This window comes from Glandiceps talaboti, chromosome 6 (genome assembly GCF_964340395.1).
Source record: "Glandiceps talaboti chromosome 6, keGlaTala1.1, whole genome shotgun sequence".
NCBI classification, from domain to species: domain Eukaryota; kingdom Metazoa; phylum Hemichordata; class Enteropneusta; family Spengelidae; genus Glandiceps; species Glandiceps talaboti.
This window is the reverse complement of record NC_135554.1, coordinates 23,639,260-23,661,154: the sequence shown is the minus strand read 5'-3', so window position 1 is coordinate 23,661,154 and position 21,895 is coordinate 23,639,260. Positions and strand designations below refer to the sequence as shown.

General features: G+C 36.4%; 2 protein-coding genes across 2 annotated transcripts in view; both read right to left on the bottom strand.

The window, feature by feature from the left end:
* LOC144436210 (uncharacterized) overlaps positions 1-9,058 on the bottom strand; it is a 104,606-nt gene extending 95,548 nt beyond the window's left edge. The window contains exon 1 of the mRNA XM_078124935.1: positions 8,945-9,058. The gene's annotated coding sequence lies outside the window, so the exon portion shown is untranslated. The remainder of the gene's footprint in view (positions 1-8,944) is intronic.
* Positions 9,059-9,829: 771 nt separating this feature from the next.
* On the bottom strand, positions 9,830-20,624 carry LOC144436986 (asparagine synthetase domain-containing protein 1-like). The gene is made up of 13 exons (XM_078125853.1): positions 20,550-20,624; positions 19,676-19,891; positions 18,452-18,574; positions 17,984-18,118; positions 15,760-17,177; positions 15,002-15,106; positions 14,485-14,581; positions 14,055-14,089; positions 13,205-13,370; positions 12,934-13,001; positions 12,492-12,575; positions 11,775-11,865; positions 9,830-11,092 (listed from the first exon to the last, which is right to left on the bottom strand). The coding sequence occupies exons 1-13, from the start codon at positions 20,622-20,624 to the stop codon at positions 10,907-10,909; spliced, it is 2,799 nt and encodes a 932-aa protein (XP_077981979.1). The 3' UTR covers positions 9,830-10,906.
* Between the last annotated feature and the right edge of the window lie 1,271 nt (positions 20,625-21,895).

The following is a 21,895-nucleotide window of genomic DNA, read 5'->3' as shown; positions in this document are numbered from 1 at the left end:
CACTAACCTAAATTCTAACCTTACATAATTGAGAAATCGAACAACAACCGGTTATGATATCCCGACCTGAACATGCTGATTATTATATTAAAAGAGATACACGTTACATAAAAAATATCAAATCAAAGGCTACAGAACAATAACTAATAACTATTCTTATGAATGGTAAATTCTTAGTTGTAACAGAATATATGTGTACTCCAATGGACGAAGGACGAAAGTGAATCCCTCCAACATTTCAGAACCGCCACATGCCTAATGGCCAAATCTTGACTTCAGTTCTGCTTGGTGGTGATATTACACGCAAAGCCCTACCAATGACAATGTATGCATTGCAAAGATATAAATGCATAAAGATTATGTTGTGTGGATACATGTACATGTACATGTACTATATCTGCAAATGTTTGTATAACTCATCATTGATCTAAAGTTGTGGTACTCCTACATCTGCCATAAAACTCACACTGTCTAGGTTCAAATGTTAACAATGTTATTGCAGTATTAAATGACAGGGAGAAAAGTTGGTCAGAGCTGGGACTCGAACCTGGGACCCTCTGGTCACTTATAGACAGATGCAGTTACCAAACCATGCTACCCAGCCTGGTGTCAACTGACTCTACGACATTCTCTTGCCTTCTCAACTTTGGGAATCCTTCCCAACCACAAGGTATATAACACACTGCAGACGAGGACACATGCCCAGTTTTCCTCATTGCCAAATGTAGCAAACGAGAAGAAGAAAAGTTGGCCAGAGGTGGGACTCGAATATGGGACCCTCTGGTCACTTATAGACAGATGCAGTTACCAAACCATGCTACCCAGCCTGGTGTCAACTGACTCTACGACATTCTCTTGCCTTCTCAACTTTGGGAATCCTTCCCAACCACAAGGTATAACACACTGCAGATGATGACGCATGCCCAGTTTTCCTCATTGCCAAATGTAGCAAACGAGAAGAAGAAAGTTGGCCAGAGGTGGGACTTGAATATGGGTCCGGACCCTCCAATCACTAGACTGATGCACTGAATTTGTACCAGGCTGGCATCCATCAACTCTACTTCAGTATAAAGTCTATGATTATGCTATATCATGGGGATCACTAGCAAAAAAAGTATAACATATTGAACAAAAAGCTAATTATTTACACAAAATGAGAAACTGAGGATCAACAATGTGTATGGGTTACATTGGTACCAGTGCACTAACCTTTAGCATGCAATACAATACTATACAGATACGTCTATCAAATCTGAGTCACAATAAGTTAAGCCCTGGCTTGAATGGATTACACTCCAAATAAGCCCTCCTGTATTTCACTATCATAATCCTCTACTCCTAAAACTTGTATTTCACTATTGCTGTCACACCCTAGAGAAGCACCATTTCCTTTTAAGGTAATGAGATGACGTGATAACATGTATTCTTACTCTGCACTGTTAATTTGTACAGAACCTTGGGTTCTGTAGTTTGTTTACAATAACTTATACTGTTAGGACAAATTCTAGTTGCTATACTACATATAATTCAACTGTTGTGTAGCACTTCGGTCTTTAGTAAAATCCATAGGAATTAATGACAAATTAATGTCTGATAAATCACGTTTAAAGCTTTGTGATGGTACAGGTATTAATTCTGAAGCATGTGTCAAGTATCTCATTCAATTCTATTGTTGTATCTGTAGCTGATTCACTGCCCTGGCTCAAGATACCTGGAAATTTTGGCTAAAGAAATATATTCACTTATTTCACTAGAAAATATAAATGCAAACATATGTAGTGACTAAAATGTGTTCTTGTACATGAACACAATGTACCTGTCTCATAATTACATAAAGTAAAAATTAGTCATTGAGAACTAGCTCAAGACTAAAATCGCAAAATTTTCTAATACTATAGTGAAAATATGTACATGTAGGTTTACAGTATTTATACACCTCTCCTAGTCTAGTTCCTATACTATACAGTATTGTTACTATTTACACCTCCGCTCCAAGTATAGTCAAAGTCATTACTCTAGAAGTCCTCATCTCAGATGTATGAGATGCAATTTAAAATTCATCCACAGCCACCCACACAGTCATTAACATCATGTCTTTGTTAATCAATCACAAAATTGTAACCAATAACACAGTCCCTCATACTGTACAGTTAGTGTTTATTGGGGCAGTTATATAATGTCCAAATATGGTATATTTGTCAGCTCAGGATGCTAATTATACACTTGGGGTTGTAACAGTTAACAGTTAACAGTTGGGGTTCACTGATTGGATGAACAAATTTTTGTGCTGATTGAGGGACTTTGACCAGACGTAGTTTAGTTAGAAATCATACGGCATCCAGACTACACTTTCTCCATACTGTAAGTGTAATATAAGTATTAGAAATAGTACACAAAGTTATATATTCAGGAATATTTGACTACCAAGTTTATAATGTGGTAGTCTGTTAGATCAATGGAAATCAATGGAAAAGTACAACTGGAACAGTTCACCTGGCGAAATCTGACTACCATTTTACCAAGCCAACAAGTTAAATTCGTGCCCTGCTATATCAGAATGACCGAGAGTTAACTAACAGCTATCCAGGTGTTAAGAAAAAAACACATTTCATTGAAACTACCCCTTCTGGTTATAACCGTACCTGAAACCGTGCTTATTTCACCACCTGTTAGGACATTACAGAGTGAAGTGACCTGACTAATATCTTTGGGCAACGACTTGACAAAATGTCTACTTGTCCATTGTTCGACATTTTTAATTGTCTTTTTCAGGACAGGTTGTTGACACTTTGTACAAAGCCTAGTCTAGTTTCAAGGCATATTTAACCATTTACGACAACAAAATGACCTTCATAGGAATACCTTCTGACTAATTATACAGTTACTGGTTCATTTTTCATAAACATTAGGTGAAGTCAACGAAGCTGTTCTTGCAAAAAGCTGCAGGCAATTTTGTTCGATCGGTAGTGGGAGGGGAGCAAACAAGGAAAATTCTGGAGGGGAAGTCCTGATTTTGATACAGCAGGAGGGAATGGGGGGGGGGGGCACACATTGTGTATGATAACATCAAAATGAATTGTTGGTATAGTGGATAGAACAAAAGTTTTCCTGTTGGGAGTAGGTAAACCATTCTCAATATTGGGTGGGCAGTAGGCTGGCAGGCAAGTTGAAACCCAGTGGGAAGGTCTTAGGAGGGAGGGCAGATATCTTTCGCCACCAGTGGGAGAGCACATAAAAACATCTAAACACCTTCCCCACATTTTTTTTTTTTGGGGGGGGGGATGATTCTATTATTATTAAAAACATAATTTTTGGTCTGAAACAACACATAATTAATGAAATCCACAAATCTGCCAGTTGGCTGCACCTGAAACGTCAAACACCTCTATTCATCCTGATTACTGCATTGTAGTTTTACAGTGTCTTTGTTTAGGGGTAATATGTAGTTCCCAAGTATATGTATATTATGGTAACCCATACAATTTTAGCCAGATCCCCTCACCTCCTCGTTACCAGGGGTTCACAAAACTTGCAAAATCACTGGTTTGTTGTTAGAATTTCATATCATGTGTCACAGTGCATTTTGGAATAATTTTTTTTTTTTAAATTTCATATTTGTTCATGTCAGATAATCTGTAATAATGAGTTCATATCTTTGGCACTGTACTTGATTTCAGATCTTTCTTAAGGATGCAGTCACTATCGTTACAGATCTGTGTGTTGAGTCAGACCCAATATTCACCATATAGATCAACTATTCCCTTCATATTTACTAGTATTACTCATAATGAATTACAATTGGACTATCAGTGTCACACCCAAATTATTCAGTATTTCTCACCTGATTCTTGGCATATTTAAATACCAATATGACATTTCATCAAAATAAGTAAACTTTTAGTTACATTGAGTCGGCAATGAAGTGTATGTCACCATCACACCATGTGTCACAGGACTGGACTGGGCATTCTTATGAAAATATACCAGTGAGTAATAAAAGTCAACAGAAGAGAGACTAAATCCTACACATCATTTGAAGAAACATAATTTAGAAACTTTACATTAACTAGTACAGCACTCACTCATACTCATAGCATCATTGCACCAGGTAATACATAAACAAAATTAAATGAATACCTGATTCCAGCATGCTACATCAAGTACTACAATTCCTATTTGTATGGCCTATCCAGAATCACTGTCTACACTGTACATCAGACATGCACAACAAAATGACATAATGTCTCTGTAAGCTGTCATAAACTGAAGATAAATTGAATGAATTATCTCCAATTATCAAGATATGATAGGTATGCCATGCAAAATAAACGTGCAATAAATATTTTACCTAGGTTGGTTTTGTCATTTATAGGCTAGCCTTCACATTTGCTCCCTAGGATGGAGGTACATGCACAGGAATGTTGATGTACAACTACTTGGTGCCAACATCCTTATCCAACTTCGCCAGTCATCACAGTTACTCCTAACCATTCGGTGTGCCCTCTGATGATAGCTAAATTTTGTTATTGAGTCAAAATGAGAAAAACTGGCATTTCTTGTGAGCCACAACTTAGTAAGAGATAGGAGAACACCAAATTTTGGTGCATCACTAGAAATTGTGTGCGTCAGTGGCACATCAAATTGGCTTAGAGGGCACACTGACTGTCTGAGACATATACAGAAAAGAACAACACAAAATGCTTTTTTTTTTCAGTGACTGGGTTTAGGGTTCTCCCCATACTGACAAGTACTGGTCGTTACCAACAAGCACTTACAAAATGTAATCAGTCCCAGTTCATGTAAAAACTACATGTCCTCACAATGGACATATTTCAATATTAATTCACCTAATGAATATTAATGTGAAATGAATATGAATTATTGACCAATACTCTTCTTGGTTTTGAAAGAACCCTAAAGGTGATGTGTTATTTTCCACCTCTTCACCTCAGAGACACAGATATCTAAATGAATGATATATATTACACCTGGGCAAATTTGCATGAATAGTAATTAGTGATCGGGACTACTCTCAAGCTTGGCAGAACCCTGAAATTACACCTTTCAGTTGATGTCAGTAATTTTCCAGCCTGTCATCATTCTCTTTACCTCAGAGACACAGATATCAAAATAAACGACATACAAAATGCACAAGACACCTTTCAGTTGATGTCAGTAATTTTCCAGACAGTCATAACTCTCTTCCCCTCAGAGAGACACAGATATCCAAATGTGCAAAACACTACAAACCTTTCACCTGATGTCAATAATTTTCCAGACGATAATAACTCTCTTTACCTCAGAGACACAGATATCCAAATGTGCGATGTATAACAAACCATTCTTCTAATGTCACTAATCTTCATGCCAGTAATCACAAATATGATCCCCATCACCCAAGTCATGACACCTAGCCCAACCTTTACAGATACCTTTTGTAAATACCTCTGACATTGCCATAAATGTCTGATGAGACAATTAAAATCCAGGGTCTCATCTCAGACTGCATCAAAAACAACAATTGGCATTCAAAAACCAATAGAATAGGACAGAAATAAATCTTCTTTCATTATCTGAAAGACGACGTTATCTCCTAAACAATTAGATGTTGTTCCCAAATATTTTCTGCGTTCAACCAAGGAAAATACAAGTGACCTAAGGGGTCTTTATCAACTCTTAACACCTTAGGTCATGAGTATTTTCTGGCTAAATGAAGACAAACATTGCAGAATAACATAATTATACCAGTGACAGTAATATCAAAGAAAAATCTTGGAAAATAATGACAACTTTGAATGTTTTGACTCATATTTCAAACACAGCAAAACCATTGATGTAGACACGCATTGTCGTGGCGTAGACGCACTTCGTTGTGACATAGAACGACCAGAGTATATATTCCTTATTTTTTGTTCTAAATGGCTAGTGCATGGTATAATGGCATGTATGATTCTAAAATACCAACTCACAAATTGTCTTGTGTTCAGCAAATCCTATTCAAGGGTAGCATACCTTATACATATGTGTATGTACCTATAGTACATGTATTTTACCCAGAGCACACACATTTAATTAACCAAATCAAAAAAATATTAAAGATGGCAGAAAAAGGGCCTCTACATGTTTTTTTCTATTTTACTAGAAATGTGTTCTACTGTAAGCGTGTGCTTAAAGTAGCCATATGGATAACAAATGGGTATATATCTTGGATTTTTCATTCATAAAACAACTTTACTATGTTGTCCTATTTGAAAAAAGAGTGAATAAAAAACATATAACAAACAAGTCCATGTTTGTAACTCAATAAATTGCAAAAAGCTAGGAAGTATCTGAAATGTTTGTTATTGTGTGTATAATAAACATTTTACACATTTTTTTAAATTTCTGACAAATTCTTGACTTACAAAGGACTTGATGTTGTTTCACATTCAAGTACATTGTAGGAAAACATAGTTGTTTATGAATAACAAGTCTTCAACTGAAGACATAGCAACTTGTGTGTTGTAACTTGTATTGTGTAAGATTATTGCTATTTTGGCAATTTTAACATGGAAATGCTTCACTCCAAGTTAATCATGTTATTACACATAATTTGTTAAGGCCAAAAAAAAAAACATGACTTCAAACAGTATTATACATAAATCCTTCCATAACCAAATGTCATACCAACGTTGATCAGTATTTCTATGTACAAAACTTCGAAGTATATACATACTCCATAAAACAAGCAAGTTAGGATATCATGATGGTTTTTGTAGGCAGGTAGGTACAATGTAGATGTACAGGTTACTGGGCATGTATATTCTGTCACCAATGCGAACACAGTAGGACAGAGTTGGCATCATGTTACCACTGTAAGTAAGTACCCGTTTTATGCAAAGTTCGAGGAAGTTTGCCGAGTACTTATCTTGCAAAGATACAAGAATAGCAATCACGATAGGCAACATGTGTTTCTACACGTACACACTGATTTGATAGTTAAATTTCTACATGTGCAGACAGGCCTGCTGGAATTAAAGGTGTACTTTTTATAGACTCATAATACCTAGTGAAGGTCAATTACAACTCCTTGTAAGCCTGGGCATTGTGTGATATCATTGAAGTCTTTCTACATGTACATGTAGGTCGACTGTGGTTGTGGTAGACTCAGAATTATTGTCCTTCCAAGTTTTTCACATACTAGTATGCCAGTATCTCAAGTAGTAATCATGATTTGGATTGAATGAATGACATAACTAAGAAGTTACCTTTATACAAGAATTCAGATAAGTGCTCTCCATACATATTTTTTTTCACAAGAGGCCGGGTCTTCTGTAGCTGCCAGTTAGAGAACAGGAGGGAGAACTTTGGGCCTGGAGACTGTTTTGATAAAACATTTCCAGAAATGAAAGGATTTTGAGTGTGAAATTCATTTATCAACAGAGTCCTCAGAAGTTAAAAAGAAGTCTTGAACCTTTTTACTGGGAAAGCAGTGGCAAATTGGTACATGCTCTTCTTACCAATGTGTGTGTGTGTGTGTGTGTGTGTGTGTGTGTGTGCGGAGTGTGTGTGTGTGTGTGTGTGTGTGTGTGTGTGTGTGTGTGTGTGTGTTCATTGTCATGATTGAACGTCGACTACCATTCTAAACTCAGCTGTACAGTTGAGTCATTACTAATTTACAATGCAATACATACTAAAATAACTCAATGTCAAACAATTAAAAGCAAAAAAAAAATCACAAAACGAATTAATAAAGTTATGGCATACAGACATCCATCCCATGGCATCATTCGTCAACAGTGCATAATGAATCTATCACTGCCTATTACAATGATTCAATGCATGATCATCATGAAGAACACCTTCACTTTTCACCTTTTCATCTCCTAAGTCTTTATGTTCTTCAGCACTAGACTGGCACTACAGTGTGAAGGCATTTATTCAATAGCCATATATATGGTGAAACTAATATTATAAAACCAAAACCCACAATTTGTGACAAAAAAAATTACCAATAAACTATTAAATGGAGGTATAACTTAAGAATACCTCTATGATAAACCCCATGTAAAACTCTCCCTACTACATAATACATAACAAATGAATCGCAATGCATCGGATTTCACAGCTTTTTTTCTGAATCAGTGAGTACATACCTCCAAGGTTGAACCAGGAGCAATCTAAGTTGCTTTGCTATTCTGTATTCAAAAAACTTCGAACGTACATTCCAATCGCATGACGTTAGATTTAATTTCTGTCTCGTATAGACTTTTGAAAGACGTAATTGCAAACAAGAGATTTGGTGCATCAATGTACAAAGCCTTTTACAAACATAAAATACACGAAGCGACCTACATTTGGGAGCACACATAACAAAAACCCGCGTACAGAAAATTGCATTCTATTTTGCGATCGTTGAGACGTTCTTCGCAGTTATTTTGGGGCGATCTTCTATTTTTTTGGGTATATGACAGTGAAGTATATCCAAAGTTGGCGATACAGGGCAATATATTATGACAAAGAATACTACGAAAGCCATGCACTAGGAGTCACCATAAATCATTTGAAATAATTTTGCACTGGGCGACAAGGCGGCTATCTTTAATCTTATCGGCGTGCGTGCGTGTGTGTGTATCTCCGGCCCTGTGGATCTTTCAGCGCTCCCATTCGATATTCTGAGTCGACCATTTTTACAACTGAATGCTGTCTTAATTCCATCATAAGATGAATGTTTACAAATACGTAGACACTTTGGTGAGAAAACAATGCCGGCATATTATCGATTTTTAAAAACCACGGGGTGCCAAAGGTATGGCCTGAATACCATGCTTCATAGACCCTGCTACTTTATTTACAATGCAGAATGGTGAATGAAACATCAACATTGCGTTGTCGTACGTTTACGATCCTCGCGTAAAATACCTTGGAGGACACACAAGTTAATATACATGCAAAATTCGCTTACCAGTTAAACCTTTGATTGATGAGCACCAAAATATTTTGTATGGAAGCTTGCAGAACTGTAAGAATTGTCAAAAAGCAACCATCTCTTCCAGCTTGAAAGCTTAGTTGACCGCCATTATGTGAAAGGTCGATTACCCGGATGACAACGACGTCACTGTTCTGCACTTTGATTGGTCAAAGCTTCGATGGACTATCCTAAAGTATTTGAAGGGAGCGGACGCATGTGAAAAGATGTTTTGTATTGTTTATGTTATGCTGTCGTCTTTCAAAAAAATGTCCTGCAGTTGGAATCTACAGGAGTTCATAACATTATATGTATAAATGTATACTTTAGTTATACTATGAATTGTCCCACAGGTGATATTGGGTATCAATTACTATATACCGGTATATAGCACATGCAACTGTCGCCCAGGATAAGGTCACTATATCAATTTTTTTCTTTAACAATATCCAGGTGTAGAAATTTGAATGGTGTCTTGATCATAAAACTTCCAAAAGCCATTAGCAAATTAATTTTGACCCTATGATTTAAAAGGGTCTATGACAAAGATTTGTTTATTTATGAAAATTATTGTCAGGGTTGGTTGAAATTGTGGGGAGTAAGAGAAAATGATACAGGCAGATATGCACATACATGTACCACTAAGCACACACACACACACACACACACACAATGAACTGACAAATGAAAATCCATCATTACTATTCCCATAGCCCCTATGGGCAACACTAAAAAGTGAATGATAAAGCCCAATTTTGGTAAAGATTTTAAAACACTGTATTTATTTATTTATTTCACTTCAATTCCTATTCCTGTAGTGGTGAGTTGTAAGTCATATCAGTACAGTACAGTACAAATGATTACAATGGAGAAATGTATGTTATTTCATATGTACCAGAGATTATATGCACCGGTATTTCGACTGCAAAGCAATACCGAAAACAGTATTACATACCTGCATGCAAATGATATGCAAATGAGGACACAATCATTCGTTGAACACAAAAATAGCGTGTCATTTTTAAGGAAATTTATTGTTGCTGCTAAACATATGTAGTAATAATAAAACCCCATGCCGTTGAGTTCAAGCATGGTACTCAGGGGTATTTTCACTTGTGCTTGCAGTGTTTTCTGCTGCACTTTCACTCGCTTACAGGCACAGAGAATGCTAGTACTCATGCAAAAACCTGAGTAGGCCACACTTGCACTCATGCATCATGAGGTTCTGTCCTAGTATTGCATGTTTATAGTAAGTCTTCATGTAAAAAGTTCAATGTTATGATGTACTGTACATTAAAGTTAGTAAATTATCATTTCAATCTCCTCAAAACTATGAACATTGAAAAATAAGTTAGATTAAGAGGTTAGATTAAGTCATGTTTTTGAAAGATGCAAATAGAGGAGCTGTTGAATATAAATTATCACGGGTAAAATCTTCATAAAATATTTTCATTAAAAAATGAAACTACAAATATTACTGTCATTGCTGTTCATTTTGCTACTTTATAATGATTCTAGTAGTTCACTTCTTAGAAGCCTTTCCATTGGTATTCCCCATCCTATGATGTCATAATGATTCTAGTAGTTCACTTCTTAGAAGCCTTTCCATTGGTACTCCCCATCCTATGATGTCATCATGATTCTAGTAGTTCACTTCTTAGAGGCCTTTCCATTGGTACTCCCCATCCTATGATGTCATAATGATTCTAGTAGTTCACTTCTTAGAAGCCTTTCCATTGGTACTCCCCATCCTATGATGTCATCATGATTCTAGTAGTTCACTTCTTAGAGGCCTTTCCATTGGTACTCTCCATCCTATGATGTCATCAGGATTCTAGTAGTTCACTTCTTAGAGGCCTTTCCATTGGTACTCCCCATCCTATGATGTCATCAGGATTCCAGTAGTCGAGTTCACTTCTAAGGAGCTTTTTCATTGGCACTCTCCATCCTATGATGTCATCATGATTCTAGCAGTCTGGTGCATTTGTCAGATGCTTTTTCATTGGTACGCTCCATTTTGGCTATTCTAGATCCGAACTGAATAGCTCTCTTTGGTAGACCAGCTGAAGCTGTCAATCCTAGCTGGCGTGCTGCAACTCTCAATAAATACTTCTCACCAATACCACGTGGTAAACTTAAATCAACCTACCATACAGAAATCACAAGTAGAAAGAATTAGTAAAGTATACAGTTATTAATTAATAATATACTGTATACAGGCTTTCCCTAGAAACTAACAAAAAAGACACAGTGTGAAGTTGTAGATGTTGGTAATATCAATATAAGTAAATCTCCTCAGGAACAGCTGCCATCAATAAAGACCAGCATCTTAAACCTCCATCAAGATATACCAGACACATAAACAGTAAAAGTTATCAAAATACATTGTTCAAGGCAGACTATAGGAAATAGTCATTTTATTCCAAGACCTATCACAGATTGGAATAATTTACCACCAGACACTGTAATACCAGAATATACTGATGCTTTCAAGTAATGAATGGCAACACTTTTAAACTGAACATAATTTATCTATTTACTTATTATTTGATTGAACCATGAGTTGGGGGGAGGGTGGGAAGAGGAGGGGGGAGGGGACAGTGTAGAGGTAGGAGAGGAGATGTAGGGAGGATGGGGGAGGGGAGGAGAAGAGGGGAAGGGGAGGGAGAGGAGAGGAGGTAGAGGGAGGAGGGGAGAGGAGGGGAGGGGAGGGGGAAAGAGGGGGAGAGGAGGAAGAGGAGAAATACAAAATCTCTCACAGAGATCATTGGATAATACTACCAGGTTAAAATTACACAAAACCCCTCATTTGTATCCATGGACTCACTTTTTGTTGAATTGGAAGAGAATTCAAGAATGATACAACTTGTTCATCCAGGAATGGAAATCTGGATTCTCTACCATGGTCAGATATTATCCTGAAAAAAAATAAAAAAAGATTAGAAATGTGTCCACGGAAAGTCAGAGTTGATTTATGGAAAATCTAATTAACTAGGACGGGGGACCTGACAAGGTACAAGGTTAGCAGCAGATTTATGTTTACCTGCATATATTACTTGATCTAACATGAGATAGTGTACATGTACTTAATACTCACTGTAGGTGTTTTGAGGCTTCCATGGTTACTGTTTTAATGACTTTCATAAAAAAAAAATATACACATTGATGGCAAACAAACATGTAATTTGACAAATTGTTAACTACTTTACTATATTGTAAACACTGACCTCAATGACATGGCCTATTCTATTTTCAATTGTAGGGGCCGATATGCCAGACATTTAGCGCAGTATCCCATTACGTTAGTCATTGTCACCCTACCGTTAGTCAGACTTCCCCATTGAAAAATAGAATCTACACCACCTGGGTAAGACCAAGATTAACCCCAGAACCCAGACATGTAATAGTACAACTGCGATATATATTTCCTTTCTTGGCATACTTCCTTGACCAAGGACTTCACAAAATAAAAATAAAATGACAGCGACAGAAATTGGAGATGACTACTAGTTTCATCTATCTATGTATCAGAGGCTTTCCTTACCTATCATCTCTGCCTAAATTCCTCGCAGATATTCTCTGTATTTCCATCTCTATCTCATTCATCAATCCACTCCAACCTTCAGAGCTACAGACAAAGCAATCAATTGATCATTAATAATGAAAAAAAATATATGTTTATCTAAAAAGTGAGTAAATGTCTTATAAAAGTCATGGATTTGATTCACCCATTTGTCATTCCTTGACAGATATGTTGCCATCAACTTGTCAAGTTACATACTAGTAGTTGGCATTTACATAGCTCTTGTTTATTACTTCTCTGCTTTTTTGGTTTGGTGGTGGACACAGGGAATTTACAACTACTGACTCCATCTTATTTCTAGTGTATGTTTTACTACAAAATTTGCTGAATATATTCTACATACTGTGTTGTGTACTCTTCTATCCTTAACACCCATAGACACTGACTAGGGCTTAACACTTACTGAAATTTTGACCTATGTCTTGAATAGCCAGCCAGTTGTTCATCTGCTCCCATGCCAACCAGTATAACCTGTATAATATGGACAAAAGACAACATTTGATGCAATTCATTTATGTTATTATTAGAGACTAAAATCATTTTAAAAAAACAAGAGATCCGTCTTGTTGGATTTTGACACTAGAGGGCGCTGTTCAAATGAAAGGCGAATTCTAGATCATTGGCCTCACATAACCATGTTACTCGGACTACACAGAGTTAATTAAGCACTTTACCTTGGCTTTGCTTGTGTATGGTTTCCCAGAATTCCCTTCAGCACAGTCATGTTGATTTTGGTTGACGAGTATTCCAGATCCCCTTGCAGCAAACCATATAGCACAGCCTATACTGTCATCTAGAACAGTCTCTAGAGGATACACAAGGTCACTTATTCTAGTCTGTCTGTGGAAAATAAAATGAAGAACTTTTAGATAAATATGATACTGTGAACAGATGTATTTTGGGTATTAACTTTACTGTGCTTCATGTCAAGTAAATCAGCATCAAAGTGGAATCCCTTTTTCAGTGAATTCTGGGAATAAAGGCAGATTTATATAGGTGTGAATCGAATCAGTATACAAATTTATAAAATGATGTTGCTGTAAGTTCACTCTGGTCAAAAGTTTTCATTCGAATAATTAAACAAACTAGAGCTATTCGTGTGAAAATGGTCTTTCCGTTAAAATGTTTGAAACTTAAAATATAGTTCACAGTATACTATATGCCTGACTGATACAAGAGGACATTGTTCAGTCAACTTGAAAATATGTCACCCTTAAAATCTTCCATTTGTGCATCTCCACCTTAAGTTTGTTTTAACTGGTCCATCTCTAGTTTCCAAACTGTTTAGATACACATCATATTTTATCCTAAAATGATAGAACTCCAATGTCTAAATCACTTGGTTACTCACAGAGACAACCACAAACACTCAATGACATGATAAATACATATGCCACACTTGCACTCATGCTTCATCATGGGGTTTTGTTATATGATAATGAGTTGTTGCAAATGTATGTATGAGTGATCTATCTTATGATATAAATACAACCCATGGTGTATATGTTAATCATCTACACTTACCTCATATCCTTCAGTTCTTCAAGAGTAACATTGACCTAGCAAATCAAATTATAGTGTATATTGTGAGTCAAGCAACACAGATGAATTTGAAGCCAGCCTTCCAAATTTCTGGCTCTGGGGAAAGTTTCATAATCAACAACTATGAACCTAGAGTTCATTCATTCTCGAAATACTGTTAGCTGTGAAAATTTGGCTGAGTTTTCACTTGCAGGATACTCTTGTGGTTAGAGCTATATGGTTTCTGTCTATAGCTCTCCTCACCTTGTACTCCTATGTGGTTTCTGTCTATAGCTAGCTGTCCTCACCTTGTATTCAGAAAGACACCCTGGAGAGCATCCTACAGTAAGTATCATACCCCATGGACAAAATCACAGCATAGTTCAAGCCATACAATCCATTACATTTTGAGAAGGTAACATTACAAGCTCACCTCAATAAAATTCCATTGTCTTTCCGGGTTTATGGCTTGTAATTCTATCAATCCAGCTCTACCTGTCACTCTGTCTGGCACCAAGTATGGATCTTTCCTGAAACAACAATAGTTAAGGAATGTTTTCCATTTTAGACCTAGGTGATACAGTTTACATGAATATAGCATATCATCTAAATACATAAAGGCAATCAAAATATAGAAATTTGATCGATTTGGATCGTTTGGCTGCAGAGCACTGGAATGTCAGATTAAGATTCAAATTTGGGTGAGACAACAACTTCCTCAACTCCCCAGGGAGTATACTGTGAGAAAGACAGTTGTCTGTCACAGCCATAGAAAACGTTTGTCCTGAAAAAAAAGAATAATCCCCTTTATTCCTTATGGTTCCCTTACCTTTGTCATATATTTGAATTAACTACAAAAGTAAGTATGTTGTTGTGTGCACAGATACAGAAAGATACAAACACAAAGAGTTGATGTACTTTTATCTTTCATCTCATTCATGATTACTTACATTTCTGTTTGTTGGTGTTTCTTTCCTTTCTTTGTGTTTGAACCTTTCACTTGTTGATGAAATGCAACATTCAGTAGATCTATAGGTTCACTACTTGGAGTGTGTCTGGAAGATAAAAAAGTTCAAAACCATTCACTGAACTAGTTCTCCTTTCTCCGGATTAAAATTGAACTTTGGGTGTGAAAACATTTGTCCAACAGAACTATAAAAAAAGTTAGTTCTAAACAAAAGGGAATAATCCTATGTAATTCTCATGCCAACACTGATAGGATAACACAAATGTGAGAACCTGGGATTGAATCTCTGGCCTTTAGAATCCAAATTTTTGTCATATCCATATAGCATTTATGAAAAATCAATTATTACGGTAACCTTACATGTACTTATGGGTGTCTAATAGTAATAATTCCAAATGTTTTGTGACTGACAATGACAATCTAGGTAAATCAATATTGCTTTCCATTCCTGGTCACACATATAATCATTTATGATCAAGTGACTAGTATGTTGTATGAATGACCTAGTCTGAAATTGGAGACAAACACAACAACGTAAGCTGAACTACTGAAACGCAAACTTATGTTTATACAATAAAGGAGCAACTGTGTTGATCCACTGGTATGTCAAATCAACAGTCTAAGTATATTACCAAAATATTGTTATGAATTATGTGTGTGGAGATAATGCACACCTGCAAACTGAAAACCTAGGTCAAGTTCATATGACATTCATTAACATACTGGCCACTGACTACCTACCTATCAGCTAATGCTGCAATGACAATAGAGTCTAAACCTCCAGAAAACAATACAGCAATGTGAGCATCTTTGCTGGTCAATGAACTCTTTCCCAAAGTTGTATCATCACCATTGTCTGTAGCTAAAGTTGCAGTGAAAGGGTCAGGATTCTCATTATCATCTCTACTGTTGTTTACTTCAGTTGTGGATTTCTCTTCATCAACACTTCCAGGAATCAATTCATCATGTTCACTTTGTAGAACAGTTACATCATCTTCCATCTTAATTTTTTCCGCAATTGTCGATAGTTCTGCGTTTAGAGTGTTTATTCTTGGTAAGTTGAAGACTCTTTTCTGAACTGCTTCACTGAGTATTTCAATCAGTTGTTTAGCTAGTTGTACAGTGTGAGGGTTTGCATTAGACAACATGTCTAGTCTTGTACAGTGGCTTGGCTCAGTCTTACTAGTGTTCCTCTCAATTGAATGATCACTGGATTCTGCTAACTTTGACTCACTCTGCATCACTTTTGTTGTTGAAACTAAAGACGATGTTGATGACATTGAAGATGATGATGATGATGATGATGATGATGATGATGATGATGATGATGATGATGATGATGATGATGTAGATGTAGATGTAGATGATGAAGACAGTAACGATGATGATGAAGATGATGAGGATGTTGATGTTGATGATGAAGCAGAAGAGGAGGTGGCAGAGGAAGAGGATGACAATGATGGAGAAGATGAAGATGATGAAGAAGAGGATGATGATGATGATGGAATTGATAATGACAGTGGCAACAAAGGTGATGGCATTGTTTTTGGTGTTTTTATTGATGTTGTTCCAGTTTTCAATGATGTTGTAGCCATAGCTGTAGACTGCATTGATAAAGATGAAAACTCTGCAGCTGTTTCTGCTATGGACGACATCTGTGATGATCTTGAAACTGATGATGCCATTGGATCTGAGCTCACAGTACAGACTGTATACAGATTACATTCAAATGATTCTGGTAATGTTCTATTGAATGGCTTGACTGGTGACATTATTCCAAGGTTAGAATTCACAATTTTAACACTATCAGACATTAGTACCACATCTGGTGCACTGCAAACTTCACCAACTTCAGTTTTTAATTTTTCAATACGAACTACCCTACTAGTCACCCCAGACCCATTTAATTCAACTTTCTTCTCTATCGCGCAATCTGTATTTTTATAGTCAGAACTGTCCCTTAGAATTTGTGGGTCAATGTCATTGGTTGCACTTTTTTCCAAGTTATCACCCCTTCCTTTGTTATTCTTGGACTCCAGACTTGTTGACAACCAAAGCCAAGGGTATCTCAGAACCTCAGAGGGAAATGTACAGTCATTGGTTTTCAAATGGGTAAAGTTGATGCAATAGATTCCACTGGAAGGAACTTCTTGCCAATGCTGTAAAACAGAAAGCAGTCACAGATTTAAACACAATGACTGTATATCCCATTGTGCAATTCTACAACAGGTAACACTGAAGTAAAGCACTTTCTCTATGTGCTACACTTGTTTATAGCATTCATATCAAGTGTAAAAGTATACTGTTTCAATTGGTTTATTTACAAGCCTAGCATGTGACCTTTCTAATGTGGTCAATTAACAAATGAAACAGTATACTTTAACACTTGATATGGATGCTATAAATGATTGTGGCACATACACATAATGCTTTACTTTGGTGTTATAGGTTGTACAGATCTCTCAGATACTTGTAATGAGAATATATGTTTCAGTGGAATTCTTCATAAGATACAAAACCAACACAGCTCAACATTCATAGCTACAACACACCCTTATATTCTGTGTTTCTTTTGAGAGAAAGTGTAAGCTTACTTTTATTGATTTCAACATCTCTAGAAAAAAAATTTTTGTTGAAGATATTTTATACCAAGCACCAAGCACAAACCAAGTTGTACGCAATGAAACAGAAAATACAAGATTTATACCCTGGTTGTTCTACATCATGACAATGCATGGCTACATCTCAAGATATGAGATAAATTGTTCACAATCTCCATTACTTTTCCCATTCACAGGAACTAATTGTGGCAAAAGGGTATTGTCACTACTCATAGTGACAAGGCTCCTTATGTCACTGATATTTATAACAAAAGAAAATATTTGAGAATAATATCTCATGATGGTGCTAGGAATTATCCCTACAGACAGATGTGAGTACATTTCTGTAAATATTGATAACTTACCATAGGGAACTCTGTGTATGGTCTACAGGCAATAGACGTCAGACAGAAATCATCATCCTGAGTTAGTGGTAAATGCCATAACAAACTTCTACGGCCAAAGTAATCTCTACCAAACCATAAACATTTACTAGCTTCCTGTTAAAATGAATAACATTTTTTTAAAAAAGACATGCAGCACATTATAAAATCAGGTAAAAATAAGCGGAACAGGAGACAAGGGGGAGGGGCAGGGACTTTCTCAATACTGTAAAATCACTTTTGGAATAGCAATTGGTTGCCCCCTTTCCAAAACTCACGGCAGTTTTACTGAAAATATATTATTATTTTTAAAAGTCTAAAAAAATTTTAGGCTATAAATATAAATGGTAGTTGGACATGTCTTACATTTGACTTCATTTCAATTTGTCTGTTTCAGTGAAATCTACACCAAGGTCCAAGTAAATGATTTGATTTTTGATTATTCTTTACCTGCCAGTAGATAAAACTCCATGGTCCTTCAATTGTAGACATCAACTTTAGTAAACTATTTGCGTCATCATTTTGACCCAGTAGTTCAAGTAACACATGGCCATCATTACTATCATCTGGTACCTGTACAGAAAACCATTATATAAGTCCTTGATGAAATATTCAGCTGATGCTAATGATGAGGGTTCCAGTAATTGACTTGCATCCTTAAAGTGGCACGAACTGAGTTTATAACCTTTTTACTCAAGTGAAAATACTTAAACAAAACCACATTCCAGTATAATGTTAATGTTGATGCATGTCTTCTATAACATCACAATTGTCTTCTGACATTGTTTAGAACAGTCGATTGCATAGTAGGAATTTCCTAAACATTTTTTGGTATGTATCATAAATTATGTCATCGGATCGTTTATGGGTTATATCTCAATACCAGGTCTGAGTTCAGTCAATAGCAAGTGGTCGTTAAGCATGCTTCAGTGCATACAATACTACGAGTACCTTTTAAATATGCAGAACAAACTACGTCTAAAGACATATAAACTCAGCTTGTGCCCCTTTAATGAAGGTTACAGTATATATAACTATTGGCTGGCAAGGAAGGCACTAGTAGCCTATTCTAGGCCTTAATGAAGGGTATAGTTAACACTTATTGTTTGTTTGTTTGTTTGTTTGTTTGTTTGTTTGACTTTATTGAAACTCAATAAATTGTTGAGCCAAAGGCTCTTCTAACACAATGTCGAGTAAGGGAAATTTACAATATTTACATTATTTAAACATATACAAAAAAATTAATGATGACAAATTAAGAAGTGGATAAAAGTGGGTATTGCCCAGCCATGAGGTCTATACCCCTAGTAACTGGTTATCTACCTCAAGGAACAGTGAGATACCAACTGTTCCAAAATTTCTAAAATGGTTTTTACAGTTGATCAGTATCAATAAATGTGTTGAAGTAAGCATTCATTAAAGCTATGTTAAAAATAAATTTCTCCAAGTTTACACTGAACTAGTAGTTGTAGCAAACATACTCCTGTTGTACTGAAAACTGGCATTCTAAAAAACCATTTCACCCAATTAACAGACTAATAGTACCAATTAATGTTGCACGATACATACATTCCCACAAACTTTTACAGTGTCAACTGAGTAGTTGATTATATTAAGGGTTCAGTATCAAGTAATCCATTGATAAGCCCAGCAACAAAAAACTAGAAATCTCACCTCGATTCCACCAAAGATTTCAGCATTCCATAGCAGCACATTGCCTTTATCATCACACAATGGTTGTGGAGTGAGACATCCTCTTAAATGTAGAACATGACCATCAAAATGCATACATACAGAATCCTTCTGTCCACAGTTTACAACTCTGTCTACAGCATCACTGTGATCTGGTCCCCGTCTTCTTAAATTTTCACATACCTTTTTATCTCCTGTCTAAAGAGAAACAAAACTACTTCTATCAGATATGACAATTATCAGTAGCACAGTCACAGACTACAATTGACAATGTATTCAAATTTACAATAGCAACTATTTGATAGTTAAACATGATTATGGTTTGTGGAAGTGTATGTGTACGTCTAGTCTGGATGCCAGCGTGGTCCCTGAGGTGTAAATCGTAACGATACCATATAGAAACTAGACTAGTGTACATCATCCATGAGACGTAGATATATGAATTATGATACAGTAGTTCTGCTTGCACATGAAGTAATTCGAGACCTGAGCTGTCATTGCACAGAATCAAGTCCAGACTTATTCTGTCTGCAAGCAGGACAAATGACATAGAGATACTGGGTTGGTTGCCAGTCAACTTGACCCAAACCAACTTGTTCCACTTCCAACTTGCACAATATGCACCTTGACTTTGAAATTCCCCTGCATACACTGTGCACACAATTAGTATTTCAGTTAAAGTTTGTCTATTTCATTTCCCTAGATTTGCAGTAATAAATAAAATAAAATAAAATAAAATAAAATAAGATAAAATAAAATAAATTTAAAAACATGGTGGTATCAGTGGCCAGCTCTGGCATGGTCAGTACTGGAAACCCGGGCCCCAATTTAGACCCACTTTGACCGAAATCAATACCCAATTTGAGATCATTAAGGCTTTTAAAAGCTGAAAGTTAATAGACATAACTACGTGTTCCTTAGGAGGCAACATGTTTGGGCAATTAATGGCAGTTTATGATTTGGTAAAGGACACTGGACCACATTAGGGCTCTTAGATAGCATGGGGTAACAGTTGGACGAGTTGACTGTAGTACTAGTGTAGTTTGCGACGACAAGTCGACACCCACTGGGTCGACCCGCTACATAGCAATTACCATGTAATCATGTGTTTGTCATCGCATACATTTTATTACCATTCAAAATGATGACGGAACTAGATGGGACATAACGAAAGTGTTTGCTGGTGTTTAGTCTCCATGTATCAACTTGTACATTCCACTGCGTTCTGATAAAAATTAAAAACAGCCCGTAGGTCCGTACATGCACACACAACTTTCACGACCAAGAGAAACTACCTACCCGGAAGTGGTGTGTTTTAGAACTAGTTTGCAAGCGCACGATGCAGCATATTCCACACATTTCAGGGTCTTTGCATTGAAAATGCTGGTCTCTATCAATTAAGTGAACGAAAACTTTACTGGGAAAACTATTTAGAGCGAAAATGAGCATTTATAGCCACTCTGAAGTGTTGCTCGTATGAGCGCAGCCATTTTATTTGTTTGTTTGGTTAGTTATTTACTCAAAAAAGTTACTGAGACCGCAAGCGGTGCTATATATATGCCGAGTTTATGTTTTTTATGTTCCGAGCAGCATGAACCCATTTCCCCCATTTGAAACGTCGCTAATTTACAAGCTAAAAACGCGTCTTAGGGGAGAACTGTTTGATTTCTTGGGGGGGGGGGGGGGTTGTCGGCAGAAAAAAAATAATTTGATCCCGTAATGGCTTGAGAGATAAAAAATTGTTCCAACAGACAGAACTTACAAAATTGTCGCATGCGAAATTTGAAGTGGGTACTCGAAAAAAATTCGTAAAGTGTTGGGGGGGGGGGGTCCCACGTATTGAAAAAATAATGAGGGTCATAGGAGAAAATGGGGGGGGGGTACTGAAAAATTAATTGACTTCATGACCTTTTAATAGTTGGTCAGCCTTTTTCAATAATGACAACAACAAAAAACACCAAAGTTGTTAACAAATTAATACATGTAACAAACAATAATTGTCTTCTTTTTTTAAATCCTTCAAATTGCACATACGAAATAATACATCAATGTAAGAGTTGAATGGAACAAAAAATACCAGTATCTTAAATGTGTAGAAAGCAGCTTCAAAATTGAACATATCCAGGACCAGAATTACTGTAAATTTGCCATCTCCTCATGGATTTTTTACCAACTATCTCTTGTACATAGAATGTATACAGC

What these genes read in the sequence shown, in the direction of transcription:
- LOC144436986 (XM_078125853.1), bottom strand. Translation starts at nt 20,624, where the DNA reads ATGTTGCCTCCTAAGGAACACGTAGTTATGTCTATTAACTTTCAGCTT. An exon ending in AAATCTTTGGTGGAATCGAG is followed by an intron (nt 18,575 to 19,675) that starts GTGAGATTTCTA and finishes TTTTCTGTACAG; the next exon opens with GTACCAGATGATAGTAATGA. An exon ending in ATTGCAGCATTAGCTGATAG is followed by an intron (nt 15,107 to 15,759) that starts GTAGGTAGTCAG and finishes TTTATCTTCCAG; the next exon opens with ACACACTCCAAGTAGTGAAC.